The 16,243-nt window shown below is 46.1% G+C and overlaps 2 protein-coding genes across 2 annotated transcripts in view; one reads left to right on the forward strand and one right to left on the reverse strand.

The window, feature by feature from the left end:
- The window catches only part of F2 (coagulation factor II, thrombin), an 11,725-nt gene extending 5,168 nt beyond the window's left edge, over positions 1-6,557 (forward strand). Inside the window, exons 7-14 of the mRNA XM_004387676.1 lie at positions 933-1,247; positions 1,583-1,711; positions 1,808-1,934; positions 2,468-2,635; positions 3,176-3,349; positions 3,584-3,765; positions 6,193-6,263; positions 6,414-6,557. Coding sequence (XP_004387733.1) covers positions 933-1,247; positions 1,583-1,711; positions 1,808-1,934; positions 2,468-2,635; positions 3,176-3,349; positions 3,584-3,765; positions 6,193-6,263; positions 6,414-6,557 — 1,310 coding nt within the window. The remainder of the gene's footprint in view (positions 1-932; positions 1,248-1,582; positions 1,712-1,807; positions 1,935-2,467; positions 2,636-3,175; positions 3,350-3,583; positions 3,766-6,192; positions 6,264-6,413) is intronic.
- Positions 6,558-9,240: 2,683 nt separating this feature from the next.
- CKAP5 (cytoskeleton associated protein 5) overlaps positions 9,241-16,243 on the reverse strand; it is a 93,705-nt gene continuing 86,702 nt past the window's right edge. The window contains exons 40-44 of the mRNA XM_004387677.1: positions 16,086-16,223; positions 15,478-15,561; positions 15,224-15,383; positions 10,121-10,272; positions 9,241-9,973 (exon numbers count right to left, since the gene is read on the reverse strand). Coding sequence (XP_004387734.1) covers positions 9,728-9,973; positions 10,121-10,272; positions 15,224-15,383; positions 15,478-15,561; positions 16,086-16,223 — 780 coding nt within the window. The 3' untranslated portion in view covers positions 9,241-9,727. The remainder of the gene's footprint in view (positions 9,974-10,120; positions 10,273-15,223; positions 15,384-15,477; positions 15,562-16,085; positions 16,224-16,243) is intronic.

Genomic DNA, 16,243 nt, shown 5'->3' on the forward strand with positions numbered 1-16,243 from the left:
GAACAAAATAGTTTCTCATTTAACAGTTAGTACACATGTTGCCCTATGACAATGGTTAACAACCTCACAACACATCAACACTATCCTTACTCAACCTTGGTGGGACTGGTTTTATAGTCATCAATCATCATAACAAAACTGACTACCAGTTCCCAAGCCCTTCCTCCTCCCCCAGGATGATATGTATGTTGCAGGTATGCTGAAATTGACATACTGCCCATGTAGACATCCTCAGTCAATCCCAGCTATCTTTCTTCTGTGCCCCTGTATAAACATAGAATCTTTTCCTAACCCAGAACTTTAGGCCGTCACTGCCAATAGATTCAAGATGGCCCAGGAGGAGAAACCTGATTTCTATTCTGGCTTATTACAGGTCAGACACTTTAATGCTCATGCCGTATATTCTGTTTAGTCCTCTCAACAACCCTGCAAGGATGAAATTACCAAACCAGTTGCTATCGAGTTGACTCTGACTCATGGTGGCACCATGTACATCAGAGCAGAACTGTGCTCCGCACAGGGCTTTCAGTGGTTGCTTTTTCAGAAGTGGATCACCAAGGCACTTCTGGGTGGACTGGAACTTCAATCTTTGGTTAGCAGCTGAGCACATCAACCATTTGCACCACCCAGGGATGGCATTATTGTTGTTAGGTGTCACTGAGTCATTTTTGACTCATAGTGACCCCATGTGACAAAGTAGAACTCTCCCATAGGGTTTTCTTGGCTGTAATCTTTACAGGAGCAGATCGCTTGGTCTTTCTCCCGAGAAGCCCATTAGTAATCCTTTTTATAAGCAAGCCACTGAAGCTCAGAGAGGTTAAGTTACCCGGGGTCATACAGGTAGAAAGCAGCAAGGCAGGGATTCGAATCTTTGTCTGCCAGTTCCATCTGGGATCCCATCTACTCTACTCCCCTGCCTTCTCCCCCACCAGGCCAGAAGGGTTTCACTGTGGCACCGACCCAAGGCACTGGAGGCTCCAGGGTGAAGCCCTCAACTTCATTGGAGATGTGTGTCCCCGATCGTGGCCGGCAGTACCAGGGTCACCTGGCGGTGACCACACACGGCTCCGCCTGCCTAGCCTGGTCCAGCAGTCAGGCCAAGGCCCTGAGCAAGGACCAGGACTTCAGCAAGGCAGTGCCGCTGGTGGAGAACTTCTGCCGGAATCCAGACGGGGATGAGGAGGGTGCATGGTGCTATGTGGCCGGGCAGCCTGGTGACTTTGAGTACTGCGACCTCAACTACTGCGGTGAGTGGGCAGGGCGGGGGTCCTGAGATGCGGAGGACAAGGCCAGGAGGGAATAACAAAAGAACTGGTCATTTCCACTTGTCTAAGGCTTTCCACGTGCGCATATGAGTGCGTTCATTAAATCCTATGGTGGCCGAGTGAGGTAGGCTATACGCCCATTTTACTGATGAGTAAACTGAAGGCTCTGGAGGTTCAGTTACCTGGAAACTGAGGTCCGCCTGAGCTCTTAACCTCTACACCAAATGGCCCCCAAAGCCGGCAAGGGGCTTGGGAAGAGGGAGGAGTTGGGTGAGGAATGGCCCGGCCCAGCCCCAGCGGTGTCTGGGTCCCTACAGACGATCCGGTGGAGGAGGAGGTGGGAGACGGGCTGGGCGAGGACTCGGACGCGGCCATCCAAGGGCGCACATCCACTGGGAAGTTCCAGAGCTTTTTCAACGAAAAGACCTTTGGCGCCGGGGAGGCAGGTGAGGCGGCGGCGGGAGGCGGTCCGCGGGACCTCCGGGCTGTGGGGCTGCAGGGTTGGAGGCTGTTCCAGCCCTCACGGCCCGCTCGCTCTGCAGACTGTGGGCTGCGGCCTCTGTTTGAGAAGAAGTCGCTGGAGGACAAGAAGGAAAAGGAGCTGCTGGATTCCTACATCGATGGGCGCATCGTGGAGGGTTGGGATGCGGAGCAAGGCGTTGCGCCCTGGTGCGTCCCGGGCCCTTGCTTCCCATGCACTCTGCTGGGGCGTGCTGCTTTCCCCCTCACTCCCCGCAGCCCTTGGGGAGGCCTCCCTCCTCTCGCAAGCCCAGCTTCACGGAGACTGAAGCCGAGCATCCATCATCTGGGCTAATCCTCACGGCAACCCTACAAGATTGGGTGTATTCCTTCTCTCATTCTGCAGATGGCGCAGCTGAGGCTCAGAGCACTTATGCGACTTTCTTAGTCACACTGCTGATGTGTTGCAAAATCAGGACTTGAATCCAGTTATTCTGACTCCAGAGCTGTGCTAAACTTTGCAAACTCTGGACTGGAAGAAGCTGGAGAGGGGGTGCAAAAGCAAGAGGCAGCTCTTCAGCATCCCATGATGCTTCAGTTGCCAAGGGCAGTCTGCCCAGCTGACTGGTTCCATCTGGGGTCCTACCTAACTAACCCAGTTAGTTCTTAAACCTGGGACTTTCTACTTCTAGGGCTGGTGGAGGCAGCCCCCAGCTCTTAATACTTCCTGCTCCCCCTCCCAGGCAGGTGATGCTTTTCCGGAAGAGCCCCCAGGAGCTGCTGTGTGGGGCCAGCCTTATCAGTGACCGCTGGATCCTCACTGCAGCCCACTGCCTGCTGTACCCGCCCTGGGATAAGAACTTCACCGAGAAAGACCTTGTTGTGCGCCTTGGGAAGCACTTCCGCACCACGTACAGAACCAGGGTCCCTGGGTGTCTGCCAGGGGTTGAGTCCTTCAGAGTGACGGTGAAGAGTTCTGGTGGCTCTGGGGTGTCCAGGCTATGTCTGTACATCCTCCACAATATGACATTCCCAGTCCTGCTGGGAAGTCCATTTAGCCACATCCTGACTGAGACTTGGAGCTGGGGACAGAAACGAAGACTTTGCTCAGTGAAGTCCTGGTCTGCCCCCAGATTCCTTCCAGACACAAGGACACGGCCTTGGTGGAAGTCTCCGAGTAGAGGGTGCTTGGGCCAGGGCATGTGGCTTGTGCCCCTGCCCCTGTCTGCCTGGGCTCTCTGACTGGAAAGCCCTGTGCAGCTTCAGGCCAGAAAGAAGCTGCCAAGGAGAAGACCTTCGGTGCCAGGGAGGCTGGAGACAGCCCTCTCACTGGTGACCTGCTGGTCACCCTGACTCCCAGGCCCTGAGAGCAGGCAGTTTCCTTAGGGAGCCAGCTGTCCCTCACTGGGTGGGCCTATAGCTTCTCCCTTTCTCTGTTGGGCTCTGTGCAGGTATGAGCGGTACACTGAGAGGATCTCCGTGCTGGAGAAGATCTACATCCACCCCAGGTACAACTGGAGGGAGAATCTGGATCGAGACATCGCCCTGCTGAAGCTCAAGAAGCCCATCACCTTCACTGACTACATTCACACTGTGTGCCTGCCCGACAGGGAGACAGCAGCGAGGTGGGGCAGCTGGAGGGCCATTAGCTACGGGGCTGAGTTCTGAGCCTGAATCTGCCACTCTGTAGTCTGCAGAAGTTTCTTTCCTTTTCTGATCTCAGTTTCTTGCTTAAATGGATGGGGGAGTAAACCCTAAAGTTCTTTCCTGCCTTGGAGTTTTGGATTCAGGTCTCTAAGCAAGGAAGCTCCTGGAGGGGTTGGGTCTCACTAGGCCCTTCTCTTCTCCCTTCCCCAAAGCTTGCTCCAGGCTGGATACAAAGGGCGGGTGACTGGCTGGGGCAACCTGAAGGAGACATGGAAGGCCAGCATTGGCGAGGTGCAGCCCAGTATCCTGCAGGTGGTGAACCTGCCCATCGTGGAGAGGCCGGTCTGCAAGGCCTCCACCCGCATCCGCATCACGGACAACATGTTCTGTGCTGGCAAGTCCCCTGGGAGTGGCTGGGCAGAAGGGAGCACAAGGGACTCAGGGGTGGGGAGACAGCCATGTTAAGAGCACAGACCTGGGTTCAGGCCCTGGCTCCGGATACTTACAAGCCATATGGCTTTGGGCAAGTTGCTTAACCTCTTGGAAGCTCAGTTTCTTTCTCTATAAAATGGAGATAAAAGTCTCTATCCCAGAAGATTGTGTGAGGGTTCAAAGAGGTAGTTTTTGGCATGCTGCTAGCCACCAATTAAGTGTTTAATATATGTGAGCTCAGATGGCAGGAGGAGGCCATGGGAGTGGGGATGAAGGCAAAAGCCATTCATTCATTCAATCATTCAGCAAACATTTATTGAATGCTTACCATGACCCAGGCACTATTCTAGACACTGAGTATACAACAGGGATTCAAACAGACAATGTCTGTGTCCTCAAAGAGCTTCCTTCCTAGAAGGAGAGAATGTTAATAAACAGATCTAGACCTTGAGGCCCAGAGAAGTGCTATGAGAAAAATGAAGCAGAGTAAGGGAGTGGCTGGGCAGGAGGGAGCAGCAGGAACTCCGAGGTGGGGGGACTGAGCCATGTTAAGAGTGTGATGGGGGCCGGGGTGATCTTCTAAACAGAGTGGTCCCAGAAGACCTCTCTAAGAAGGAGATGTCTGAGTAGAGACTGAAAGAAGTGAAGGAGTGAGCTGGGCATGCCTGGGGGAGGTGCATTACAGGCTGAGGGGACAGCAGGGGCAAAGGCCCTGAGGTGGGAGCACACGTGGTGTGTCTGAGGAACAGCAGGGAGGCCAGTGTAGCCGGAGTGCAGTAAACACAGGAGAGGCAACTGTAGGTGAGGCGAGAGAGGTAGGCGGGCAGAGGATGCTGGGCAGAGGATGGGTGCTTTGTTTAGGGCCTTGAAGGGCTTTGCCTTTTATTCTGAGTGAGATGGGAAGCTATCAGAGGGTTTAGGGCAAGTGTAAATAATTATGTTATTATGTATTAATTACATTATTTATGCAGTATAATTAGTGTAATTTCAGACTTACAGAAAAGTTGAAAAGAATTTCTGTGTACCTTCATCCAGATTCCATTTCTTTGTATATAAGTATGTATGTGTATGTAATATATACACACACACATATGTATATATAACGTATTTGTGTATGTGTGTGTATGTATGTGTTGTTGCTGGGTGCTGTTGTGTCGATTCTGATTCATAGCGACCCCATGTGAAAGAGTAGAACTGCCCCATAGGGTTTCCTAGGCTGTAATCTTTATGGAAGCAGATTGCCAGGTTTTTCTCCCTCTAAGGATATAATATTTGTTCCTATTGTTACTTAATTTGGAGCCCTGGTGGAGCAGTGGGTTAAGAGTTCGGCTGCTAACCAAAATAAAAAAGGTCAGCAGTTCGAATCCACCAGCTGCTCCGTGGAAAACCTGTGGGGCAGTTTTACTCTGCCCTATAGGGTTGCTATGAGTTGGAATCCACTCGATGGCAATGGGTATTATTTATTTTGATGCTCAAATTATCCCAGATTTGGCCAGTGGGAGTCCCTTCAAGCTGGCTTTTGTAACTTTTAGGTATGTCCCCATCATTCTTTGAGTACTTTATTTTCTGGCACAGCAAGATGTTCCAGTTTCACCCTATTTTCCTAACTGCTGTCTTGGAATCAGCCATTTCCCCAGGAAACACTTCTAGTGGAGAATGGTATTTAGAAACGAAAATCTGGGTGCTAGGTATGCACATTGCTACTGGAGTGTCATAGCTTTTAGGCCCTCTCAGTGGACAGAAGCAGGAAATATGTGTATTATGCATACATCTATATCTGTATGCGTTTTTCTATCCATCTGTCATCTACTAAAAGTCATGTGTTCATATTGATGAACAATTCTAATCCAACACCACAGGGTTAATTTCTCCCTTTCCATATCTGTGACTCCCTCTGTTGACAGAGGGAAGCGTAACCCCCATTACCCATATTATGTTTACTGATTTGATCAATGAGTTTCAGAATCGCTCACCTATACTACTATGAAAAACAGCTCTATTAACTAGAATTCAGCATTTCTTTACAGTTGTTTTTGTTTTTAGCCTGAGGGTTACAAAGTCAAAATACTGCATTCAGAAATTATTTTAGTTCTTTCCCTACCCCCCTTCCCTGTGGTTATTTTTATTCTATTTAAAATGCAGTTAGGTTCATTTGTTTCTGTTTGTACTCAACAGTGTCTCCCCCCGACCCCAATCCTTGTTTTTGTTTTTGGACTATGTAAAACATTGAGGGTTCTAAAAGTCAGAACTGTTGGGGAAAAAAAAGGTATACTCAGAGAGGAACCCCCCACCCCCTGCAATTCTTATGCCCTGTCCTTTTCACTCACACTCACCAGCTGTGTTTCTGGAGTGTGAGTTATGTTCCTGACTACTTCTGTTCTCTCTCAAGGTTTTAAACCCAATGAAGGGCGACGAGGGGATGCTTGTGAAGGCGACAGTGGGGGACCCTTTGTCATGAAGGTAAGTTTCTCTAAAGACCAGGGACTGGCGGGTAGATCTTTAGAGGTGGGTTGGGTGAGGAGGGACCCGTTTTTGTAAATAGCTGCCTGGCAGGGTAGTATGGAGGCCACCTTGGACTTGACTGTTGGAAACCCCATCTTTCTGCCTCAGAGCCCCTTTAACAACCGCTGGTATCAAATGGGCATCGTCTCATGGGGTGAAGGCTGTGACCGGGATGGGAAATATGGCTTCTACACACATGTGTTCCGCCTGAAGAAGTGGATACAGAAGATCGTTGATCAGTTCGGAGGTTAGGGGGCCACTCATGTTCTGGGCTCCTGACTGCAAAATCACAGAAACCAATCCAGTGAAAGAATTATTTTTGTGGTTTGTTTCTGAAACTATAGTTCTCAATAAAAGTGACTCTCTCAATGAGCCTCAGTGCTCCTGGTGATGTTCATGGGCAGCTCCCTGCACTGGGCTCAGGAAGATCCTGCAGTAATGCTGGGTAAAAAGGACTTAAAGAACCCACCACCTCCAGGACAGGGCCAGGTGAGAGGGTAGTAGGTAGCTTGAATTTGTGAGCACCTAAAATATTTGACTTGGGGCTTTATCTCATTTAATCATCACAAGGGGTAGGTACTATCCTCTCAAGAGGTAGGTGAGTAAACTGAGGTTTGAAGAAGTACTTTGCCGAAGGTCACACAGCTAAGAAGGGGCAAATCTAGGACTTGAAATGTAGTCACGAGATGCTGAGGCCTGTGCTTTTTTAGTGGCTCTGCTTTAAGGCACTTGTCCTAGGACCAGAGAAGAGGCAGAAGACAGCTATAGTGAGGGGTGGGTAGATACATCTTTTTCTTTACCTTAAATTTTTCTAGTAAATCCCTACATCCTTCCTTATGTCATTACGATGATGTCAAGTTTATGCCCCAAAAAGTCTTAGTATTTTAAAAGCCTTCATCTTAGAATATTGTGGGATATAGTAGTTAGGAGCATGGGCCCTAGCATCAGATTGCCTGGGTTCATATTCTGATTCCAACCTTAATGGATAACCATAGTCAAGTCACCTTATCTTCCTGAGCCTTAGTTTCCTTATATATAAGGTGTATATAATGACGCTACTTACCTTATAAGGCTGTGTGGGTTAAATGAGATAATTTACATAAATACTTAGCACAATGCCTAGTACCTGGTAAGCTGTCCATAAGCCACTGCTGCTTTTACTGTCACTACTCCCTGGCATGTCGAAAGTTCCTCTGCTACTTACTGCTTCCCTCCTCTGGCCCCTGCAAGTAGCAGATGGTTAGGGTTGTCGTTGCTCAGAATTCCTACTCACATAGCAGTTGTCAAACTTGAGCAATTTGTTTTTCCAAGAAGTGGGATCTACCAGCTATGTTAAGTGGATTCACAAAGGGTTTAGACAAATCTAAAAGCTTTAAGAATCATAAAACTATACAGATAACCCTTGCAGAGCACATTCTCCATGGTTACTGTTGTCAGAGGTCACTGGTCAGGTGTGGCGCATGGCTCCTATCCACTATTGCCCTAGAACTATAGTTCTCAATTCAACAAATGTAGCTCTGCCCATTAAAGGCATTTATGACTCAGGTGGAACTAGACACCATAGCCTACAACAGGTTTGATGGTTTCAACTTGTGTGAAATGCTGATCAACTGATAATTACTATTTGGAGTTCTGTGTTGAGAAGTCTCATCTTTGAGCTCAGAGGGAAGGGGTGAAGACTGAATGCCTTCGGTATGGGACGGGGGAGTGAGCATGGATGCCATGAGGTTACCATTCTTGGCCTAGGATCTTCAACAACGTTCATGGCTTAAAGGGGGAAGGGACCTAAGACTGGTAGGTAACCTTGCCCCCTACCTTTTATTTTCCTTCTCATTTTTTAATACAGCAGGAAATAGAGAATTAGGAGTTTGTTCCTGCCCTCATTTTTTGGTTCTGGTTGACTAGAAAGCAGGGTAAAAACTGAAAATTCAGTGAACTTGCAGGACCTTGGTGGTCCAGAGCTTTTACCAGAGCAAGGGGGAAGGGCTGAAGAATAAGTTGTAATACCCAGAATCTGCTTTTTAAACAAGGACACTCATTCTCACAAGAATCCTTCCCTCTAACACAGCTGTCAGAGCTGGAATTTTTCAAATTAGCTGTGTTAATTTCAGAGCCACACACAGCCACTCTTTCTAATATGTCCTTCAACTAAAGCACTGAACTCTATCTTCCCTTCAGTAAACACATACCCAGTACCATGTTCCCACTATAAGGGAGAGAGTCAATTTAACTTCAGGCAGCATAGGGGCCACCTGAAAATGATGCCTGGTATTTGTTTTCCGTCAGCCTTTCATTTCTTGACCATCGGTTGTGTAAAAGGTGGGCTAGAAAAGTTCCTTTGAACTTTATGATTATCCAAAAAGTCTCCCACCTGAATCCAGAACCTCTTAGTGCTGGGGAGTTTCTGTGATTGTGGAGGGAGGCCCTGTGGAATTTATTCCACAGGTGAAGCCTCAGTTGACTTTCTGGTTCTCATGTGAAGCAACTGTTAGTTTGTACCAGAACAGACCCAGAAAAATCAAGCAGGAAGCTCCTAAGCTCTCCCACACTCCACTAGTCAAATGTATCCAAATCGAGTTGCAGTACGAGAGCCTCTGAAGCACAGCCAATTGCTGGGCACAGTCTCAAGTGCACGGGGACAGGAGAGTGAAAGCTGCCTAGGAGCTCCTTGAACCGTGGTGATGACAGGAAGAAGTCATGACAAAACCTCAAAACAGGATGAGATTTCTCTGCTCCACTAGGAGCTGGGAAAAAGCTGGAGAGGTGGGTTTCTCTTATTCCAAAAAGGTGGCTCCAAGTGTGTGAGCCAGGAAAAGGTGATGCTCCTTAAGCAGTGACAAACCTTTCTATAGCTGGCTGAATACCCAGCTTGTTCCAAGAAAGGGTGACAGAAAGAGCTGCCTCAACACTCCAAGATACGGGACATTTTGGAAAACAAGTATAGTTAATGCAAACTTTATTTACAGAAGACTCTTAAAATTAGTTGTATCATGCCATGCATTCATACAGAATACAGCGACCCTTCAGGGCTACAGGGAGAAGAACTCACAAACTCAAAGGAAAACTATTAAAGAGTTTCTAATAGTTAAAAGCTAGGAAAGATTAGGACAACTTTACAAATGAGAAATCAAAAATAAAACACAAGAAAAAGGATATGGAAACTAGTCTGAGCTGAGAGGACAGCAGCTGTTTACAAGTCTGTACACTAAACTAATACACAGACAGTCTTTTAGAGGCAGGATGCTGACGGAGAGAAGCCGAGTATGTACAAATGCTTGTGCCACAACAACTCCTCCCCCAGATCCACAGTATGATACATACAACCTGTTTGTGTACACTAGGCCTGCCGAGGCCACTTTAAACTATGAGGACTTCTAGTTTAGTACACTAAAGCTGCAGGCTGCCAGGGGAATGGGGCAGCTTCATTTGCGACTGCTCTTTATTCTTTCCAGTCTCTTTTTCAAGTCATCAATGTTTGCTGTGCAGGAGGAAGATGTGGTCATGGCTCCTGAAGAGTGAGTCTGGTTAGAATCCAGGTCTGAATGCTGGTGCTGCTCCCGTGACTCCCGGAGCTGAGAGAGTTTGCTGTGGAGCATGTCTGTGGAGGAGACGACGGTAGGAACTGCTGGTTTGGAGAGCAAAGAGGTCAACGGAGGTCGGTCATCTTGCTATTGAGAGAAGAAGAGACATTAAGCAGGTCAAGAAGCAGCTCCAGAACAACATATACCAAGACTGAGCCACCTCTCTGCGGGCCAGCGCGCCTGACCTGCCTTGTCACTGCCCTCCCAGGCCCACACAGAAGAAAGGAGCAGTACCTTTGTATTGTCGAGACCACATCGCTGTCGGAGGATTTTTAGCCTTTCCAAGTAGACGGATGGTCCTACCTCTTCTCCGTTTGTGTTACCTATGGAGGACACTGTGCTTGTGGGAGTGGGGACACAGGTGACCTCTATCTGGGGAGAGATGCCTAGAGAGGAAAATGCAGAAGGAATGTTCAGATACATACACTCCCCACTTCTACGCTGCTGGTTCATCTGCCACCAAAGGGAACAATTATGAACTTCCTGGGGCTTGAACATCTCCACTGTACTTGAAAACTAAATAATCCACAAGAATCCACCTGGGGTTGATAGTAAAGGGTGCTTTGAAATGTACACAGTAAGCTTAGTGGGAACTTCAAGAACTGACACAGAAGGGCAAAAGTAACCTGGGCCATCTGTCTACATCCTGGGTTATACAGGAGGTTGTTTTCCATAATCCCAGGTCTCAGCCCTCTGACTTGGGCGATTCAAATAACCGAAGCTATGCATGTAATTTCCCAACTGAAGAATGTGAGGACCTTAAGCGTCTGGAAGAATTAGTCTAGGTTCGGACCAGGTGACACACAGAGGAAAGCTCTTAGTGAAACCTGTGAAGGACAGCAAGGAGCTAACTGCTATGGTACATTTAAGAGGAAGTGAAGGAAAGCTGAGGTGCCCAAAACATTAGAGGGGAAAAGAACTGCAACATCTGCAACGCCCCCATACCAAGAGCAATAGACTGGCAGGACAGGCAAAAACCAGAAACCAAACCAAAACAAAAAAAAGCATGCCTAAATTTAATGTACCTAAATTTCAGAAAAGGAATAGCCACAAATTGTAGGAATTTAAAATACCTAATTAGAAATTAATGAAAACGTGTGACAGAGGCTAAAAAGACAAGGTACTGGGAGGAAAAACTCCCTTACGGTAAACAGGAAAGTAAAATAGGTTACTCTAGGGAAAAAGGATCAAAAACTATAGCCTTCAGTATGGATTACACCTTAACATAAATAAAATAAAAATCCTCACAACTGGACCAATAAGCAACATCATGATAAATGGAGAAAAGACAAAAGTTGTCAAGGATTTCATTTTACTTGGATCCATAGTCAACGCCCATGGCAGCAGCAGTCAAGGTATCAAATGATGTATTTCATTGGGCAAATCTGCTGCAAAAGACCTCTTTCAAGTGTTGAAAAGCAAAGATGTCACTCTGAGGACGAAACTGCGCCTGACCTAAGCCATGGTGTTTTCAATCGCCTCACATGCATGTGAAAGCTGGACAGTGAATAAGGAAGATCGAAGAAGAACTGATGCATTTGAATTATGGTGCTGATGAAGAATACTGAACATACCATGGACTGCTAGAAGAGTGAACAAACCTGTCTTAGAAGAAGTACGGCCAGAACGCTCCTTGGAAGCAAGGATGGCGAGACTTCATTTCACATGCTTTGGACATGTTATCAGGAGGGACCAGCCCCTGGAGAAGGACATCACGCTTAGTAGAGGGTCAGTGAAAGGAAGACCCTCAAGGAGATGGACTGACACAGAGGCTGCAACAATGGGCTCAAACGTAGCAATGACTGTGAGGATGCTGCAGGACCAGGCAGTGTTTTGTTTTGTTGCTATAAGTCAGAACTGACTCGACAGCACCTAACAACAACAGGGAAAGAGTAATCTTTTAATGTAAAGATGAGGAGAACACTCTGAAGGTGAAAAAATGAAGAACCAGCAATAAGAGATGTCTGGATACTTTCCAAGGCATGAAACCAATTCATTAATTAGTGGGATCACATGTTTGTGCTGTAAATGTGATTTTTAGGCCAAAAATATCAATCAAATGTTGGATATCACCAGAAAGGACTTTGGAAATGAGAAAAAGAGGCCCCACCCTGATCAACCAAACTCTGATATGTCTATACTTGGCATACTATTTGACATTCTGCTCGCCACACTTCAAGAAAAAGGTCTTGGATAAGAGTAACTTAAGGGGTCAAACGGAAACAAAGAGATGATTTAAGAGAACACGATTGAACTGCAGCTTCAGACTGGCAGATCCATGCTGAGAGAGAACATGTGAGAGCTCCAGTCTGCACTGATGAGAGGGGACTTTTACAGCTGGGTCTTCATTTTTGGTTTAAAACTGACAGGTATTTTCTGTCACTGAAACCTCCTACGGTCTTCCTTTAGTCTCTAGATCCCCTGGGCAGTAATTCTCAGATACTGGCTTTTCACTGTGGTGACAGTTAACATTTCAGCTTAATTTTAGGATAAGCACTTATTTGTATCACTCAGCAAATGCCTACTTAATGTCCATTTGCACCAAGCAACAAAACAGATAAAAACTCCTTGCCCATATGGATTTTAAACTCTAGCAGAGAAACAGACACCAAACAATTAACCTAGTAAGTAGTACATTAATACATTATATGGTATGTTAGAGGTGATAAATGCTATCAGGAGTGGGAAGTAGGTTGCAAGTTTTAAATACGGACTCATTGAGATGGTGATATCTAGAACAAAGATGTGATGGAGAGAAGGGAGCTAGCCACAAACTCTTGAGGAAGAGCAATCTCCACGTAAGAAACAGCCATTGCAAAGGCCCTGAGAAGGTACATGTTTAGTGTGTTCCAGGAAGAGCCAGGAGGCAGTGGGGGCTGGAGTGGAAAGAGAGTCAGGAGAGTAGCAGGAGATGAGATCACAGAGGTATCAGGAGGCCATATAATGTAGGACTTTGTTATGGATTGAATTGTATCCCCCAAAAGTGTGTTATCAACTTGGCTAGGCCATGATTCCCAGTACTGTGTGACTGTTCTTCATTTTGTTATCTGATGTGATTTTCCTATGTGTTGTAAATCCTACCTCTTTGATGTTAATGAGGCAGGATTAGAGGCAGTTATGATAATGAGGCAGAACTCAATCTACAAGATTAGATTGTGTTTTAAGTCAATCTCTTGAGATATAAAAGAGTAAAAACATAAAAATATAAAAAAGAATAGTGCGTCTTTTGGACCTGGGGTCCCTGCACTGAGAAGCTCCTTAACTGGGGAAGATTAATGACAAGGACCTTCCTCCAGAGCCGACACAGACAGAAAGCCTTCCCCTAGGCTGGCACCCTGAATTTGGACTTCTAGCATCCTAAACTGTGAGAGAATAAATTTCTCTTTGTTAAAGCCATCCACTTGTGGTATTTCTGTTATAGCAGCACTAGATAACTAAGACAGACCTCACATGTCCTTTGCTTTCGCTAAGTGAAAGGGGGAGTCCTTGGAAAATTTTTGAGAAGAGTTGTTTTGATGCTATGTGGAGAAATGAATATAGAGTGGCAAGGGTGTAAACACAGAGATCAGATGGGAGGATAGTGCCATAATCCAAGGCGAGATGATGTCTCAGACCACGGTGGCAGCAGTGAAGGTGATAAGTATGGGTGGATTCTACATAGTCTGCAGGTACAGCCAAAAGGATTTCCTGACAGAGAGGAAGAGAAGACTCAAAAGTTTTGGGTATGTGCAAACTAGAAGGACAAAGTTGCCATCAAGCAAGATGGAGAAGAATGCAAACGGAGCAGGGCTTTTTTTTGGGGGGGAGCGGGGGGGGCAGCAGAGATTAGGAGTTTAGCTTTTGACATGTTAAATTCATGATGTCTACTAGAAACCCAAAGGAGCCCTGGTGGTGTAACGGTTAAGCACTAGTCTATTAACCGAAAGGTCAGCAGTTTGAACCTACCAGCTGCTCTGCAGAAGAAAAGACCTGGCAATCTGTTCCCGTAAAGATTAAAGCCAAGGAAACCTATAGGGTCTTCATGAGTCACAATCAACTTAAAGGCAACTAACCACCACCACCACAACTAGAAACCCAAGTGGAAATGTCATGCAGGATATATCAGTCTGGAGATCAGGAAGAGAGGTCTGAGCTGGAGATAAAAAAAAATTGGTTCCCATGGGCATGTAAATGTCATTTAAAATGATGAGAGTAGATGAGTTCATTAAAGGTGTGAGAGTAAGAGAAAAGAGACAATCATGGACTGAACCCTGGGGGACACCAATATTACGAGGTCAAGGAGAGTAAGAATCAGCCAAAGAGACTGTTACGGTGAATTTCATCCCACAAAAATGTGTTGGAAAAATGTGTTGGAATCCTAATCCCTATACCATAGATGTACTCCCACTTGGGAACAGAGTTTTCTTTGTTATGTTAATGAGGCCATACCAGTGCAGGGTGTGTCTTAAGGCAATCACTGCTGAGATATAAAAGGAGCAGATTAGGCACAGAAGCAAGCAAGCACAAATGGGGAAAAAGATAGGTGCCACATGGAGACTGCCAAGGAATGCTGAGAAGAACGTCACAGAAGCTGAGAAAATATTTTCCCCTAGAGAAGATACCCTGAATTTGGACTCCTACCCCTCTTAACTGTGAGAAAATAAATTTCTGTTTGTTAAAGTCACACATTTGTGATATTTCTGTTATAGCAGCACTAGAAAACTAAGACAGAGGCCAAAAGGGAACAGCCAGTAAGGTAGGCGTTAAACCAAGGTAGTGTGGAGAAAGTGAGGAGATAGGAAAGCCAAGCGAAGAAATCATCTGAAAGTCAGGGAATGATCACCACTGTCCAATACTGACAATCAGTTAATTAAGGTCACTGAAAATTGACCACAGCATGCAGCAATGTGAAGATCACTGGTGACCTTGACATCGAGGTTGATGGATATGAATTTAATAAAAACTTCAGGTTCCTCAGCTGGAAGCTATTTTGAGCATATTCCTGGAGCTAGTAGATGAGGGCATTGGTGATTCAGTGCTAGAATTCTTGCCTATCATGCTGGAGATCCAGGTTCGATTCCCAACCAATGCACCTCATATGCAGCCACCACCTGTCATGCTTGTGTGTTGCTATGATGCTGAACAGGTTTCAGCGGAGCTTCCAAACTAAGACAGAATAGGAAGAAATGCCTGACACTCTACTTCCAAAAATCAGCCAGTGAAAACCCTATGGATCACAATGGTTCGATCATGGGGACAGCACAGGAACAGGCAGTATTTTGTTCCATTACGCATGGGGTTGCCATGAATTGGAGGCTGACTCAACAGCAGCTAACAGCAATACTGAAGAAACCATACCTGTTGAAGTGGGAATATGGCCTTTGCCCTCCCTTTCCATCTCAATCATCCGAAGGCCTCTCTCAACATAGTTCTGGAAGAACTGTGAGGAATTTTTTAGAAATGGTTCAATGTCAGCATCTGAATATTTCTTCTTATATTCATACAGTTCTGCTAGGCCCTGGTCAACGAGAAAAAGGAAGGGGTGGAGATGGATGTTAGTGACCCTTTTGCACAAAGCACATCCCAACTTGGCTTACCTCTTCCCCTCTCACCTCTTTAGTGTTCTCTTTAGAGCCAATCTTCTTAAAAATCTCAGCTAAGAAATCATTCACTTTGGCCTTTGATGATTTTTCATCCTGAAAAGTTGAAAAGACACAAGGAAGGACTGTTTAGACTTGATTATTAATTAGGAACCAGCAGCAGAATAGGAACTGAAAATATCTCAGAACCTGGACCTTATCATATGTTCCTGCAGATTACTGAAGCACAAAACACTGCAGTGTCTGCAGTGGAAACACTAACACTATGGTTACTGAATGCCTCCAGTCTCAGGTTTTTAACTACACTTGATGAAGAAAGACCCAGCCCATTCCTTCCCAATTAAACAGAACTCATAGTGGATTTATCTGGTGACCAATGCCTTAGGCACATACACAGAAACTTTCCTTGGGGACCAAGAAGCACATGGTTATAATAGTTTATATTAAAAAATTTCAAGGTAGAAATGGTTACAGCACTATGGCAGGAGACTGATTATACTGGTCCTTGAACCTTTACTTTAGGCCCAAAGAAAGACAGGCTCCAGTTGGCTTATACCTTAGACAGATCACTTCCCGTACAACCTCATTTCCCTCTCAGTCTTCCAAGTCACGACACTCACTATTCGAGATGCTCCCTTTTCTGTTTCCTTATCAGATTTACTCCCAGTCTGGTCCATACTGTGCTTCATCATCCGGCAGAGATGGGCCTCCAGCTCAGACTCGTTCTTGTTGTCAATCATTGTTAGGTGGTCTAGGATCTGAGGGAGACATATGCACA

This window comes from Trichechus manatus, unplaced genomic scaffold (genome assembly GCF_000243295.1).
Source record: "Trichechus manatus latirostris isolate Lorelei unplaced genomic scaffold, TriManLat1.0 scaffold00191, whole genome shotgun sequence".
Lineage (NCBI taxonomy): Eukaryota > Metazoa > Chordata > Mammalia > Sirenia > Trichechidae > Trichechus > Trichechus manatus.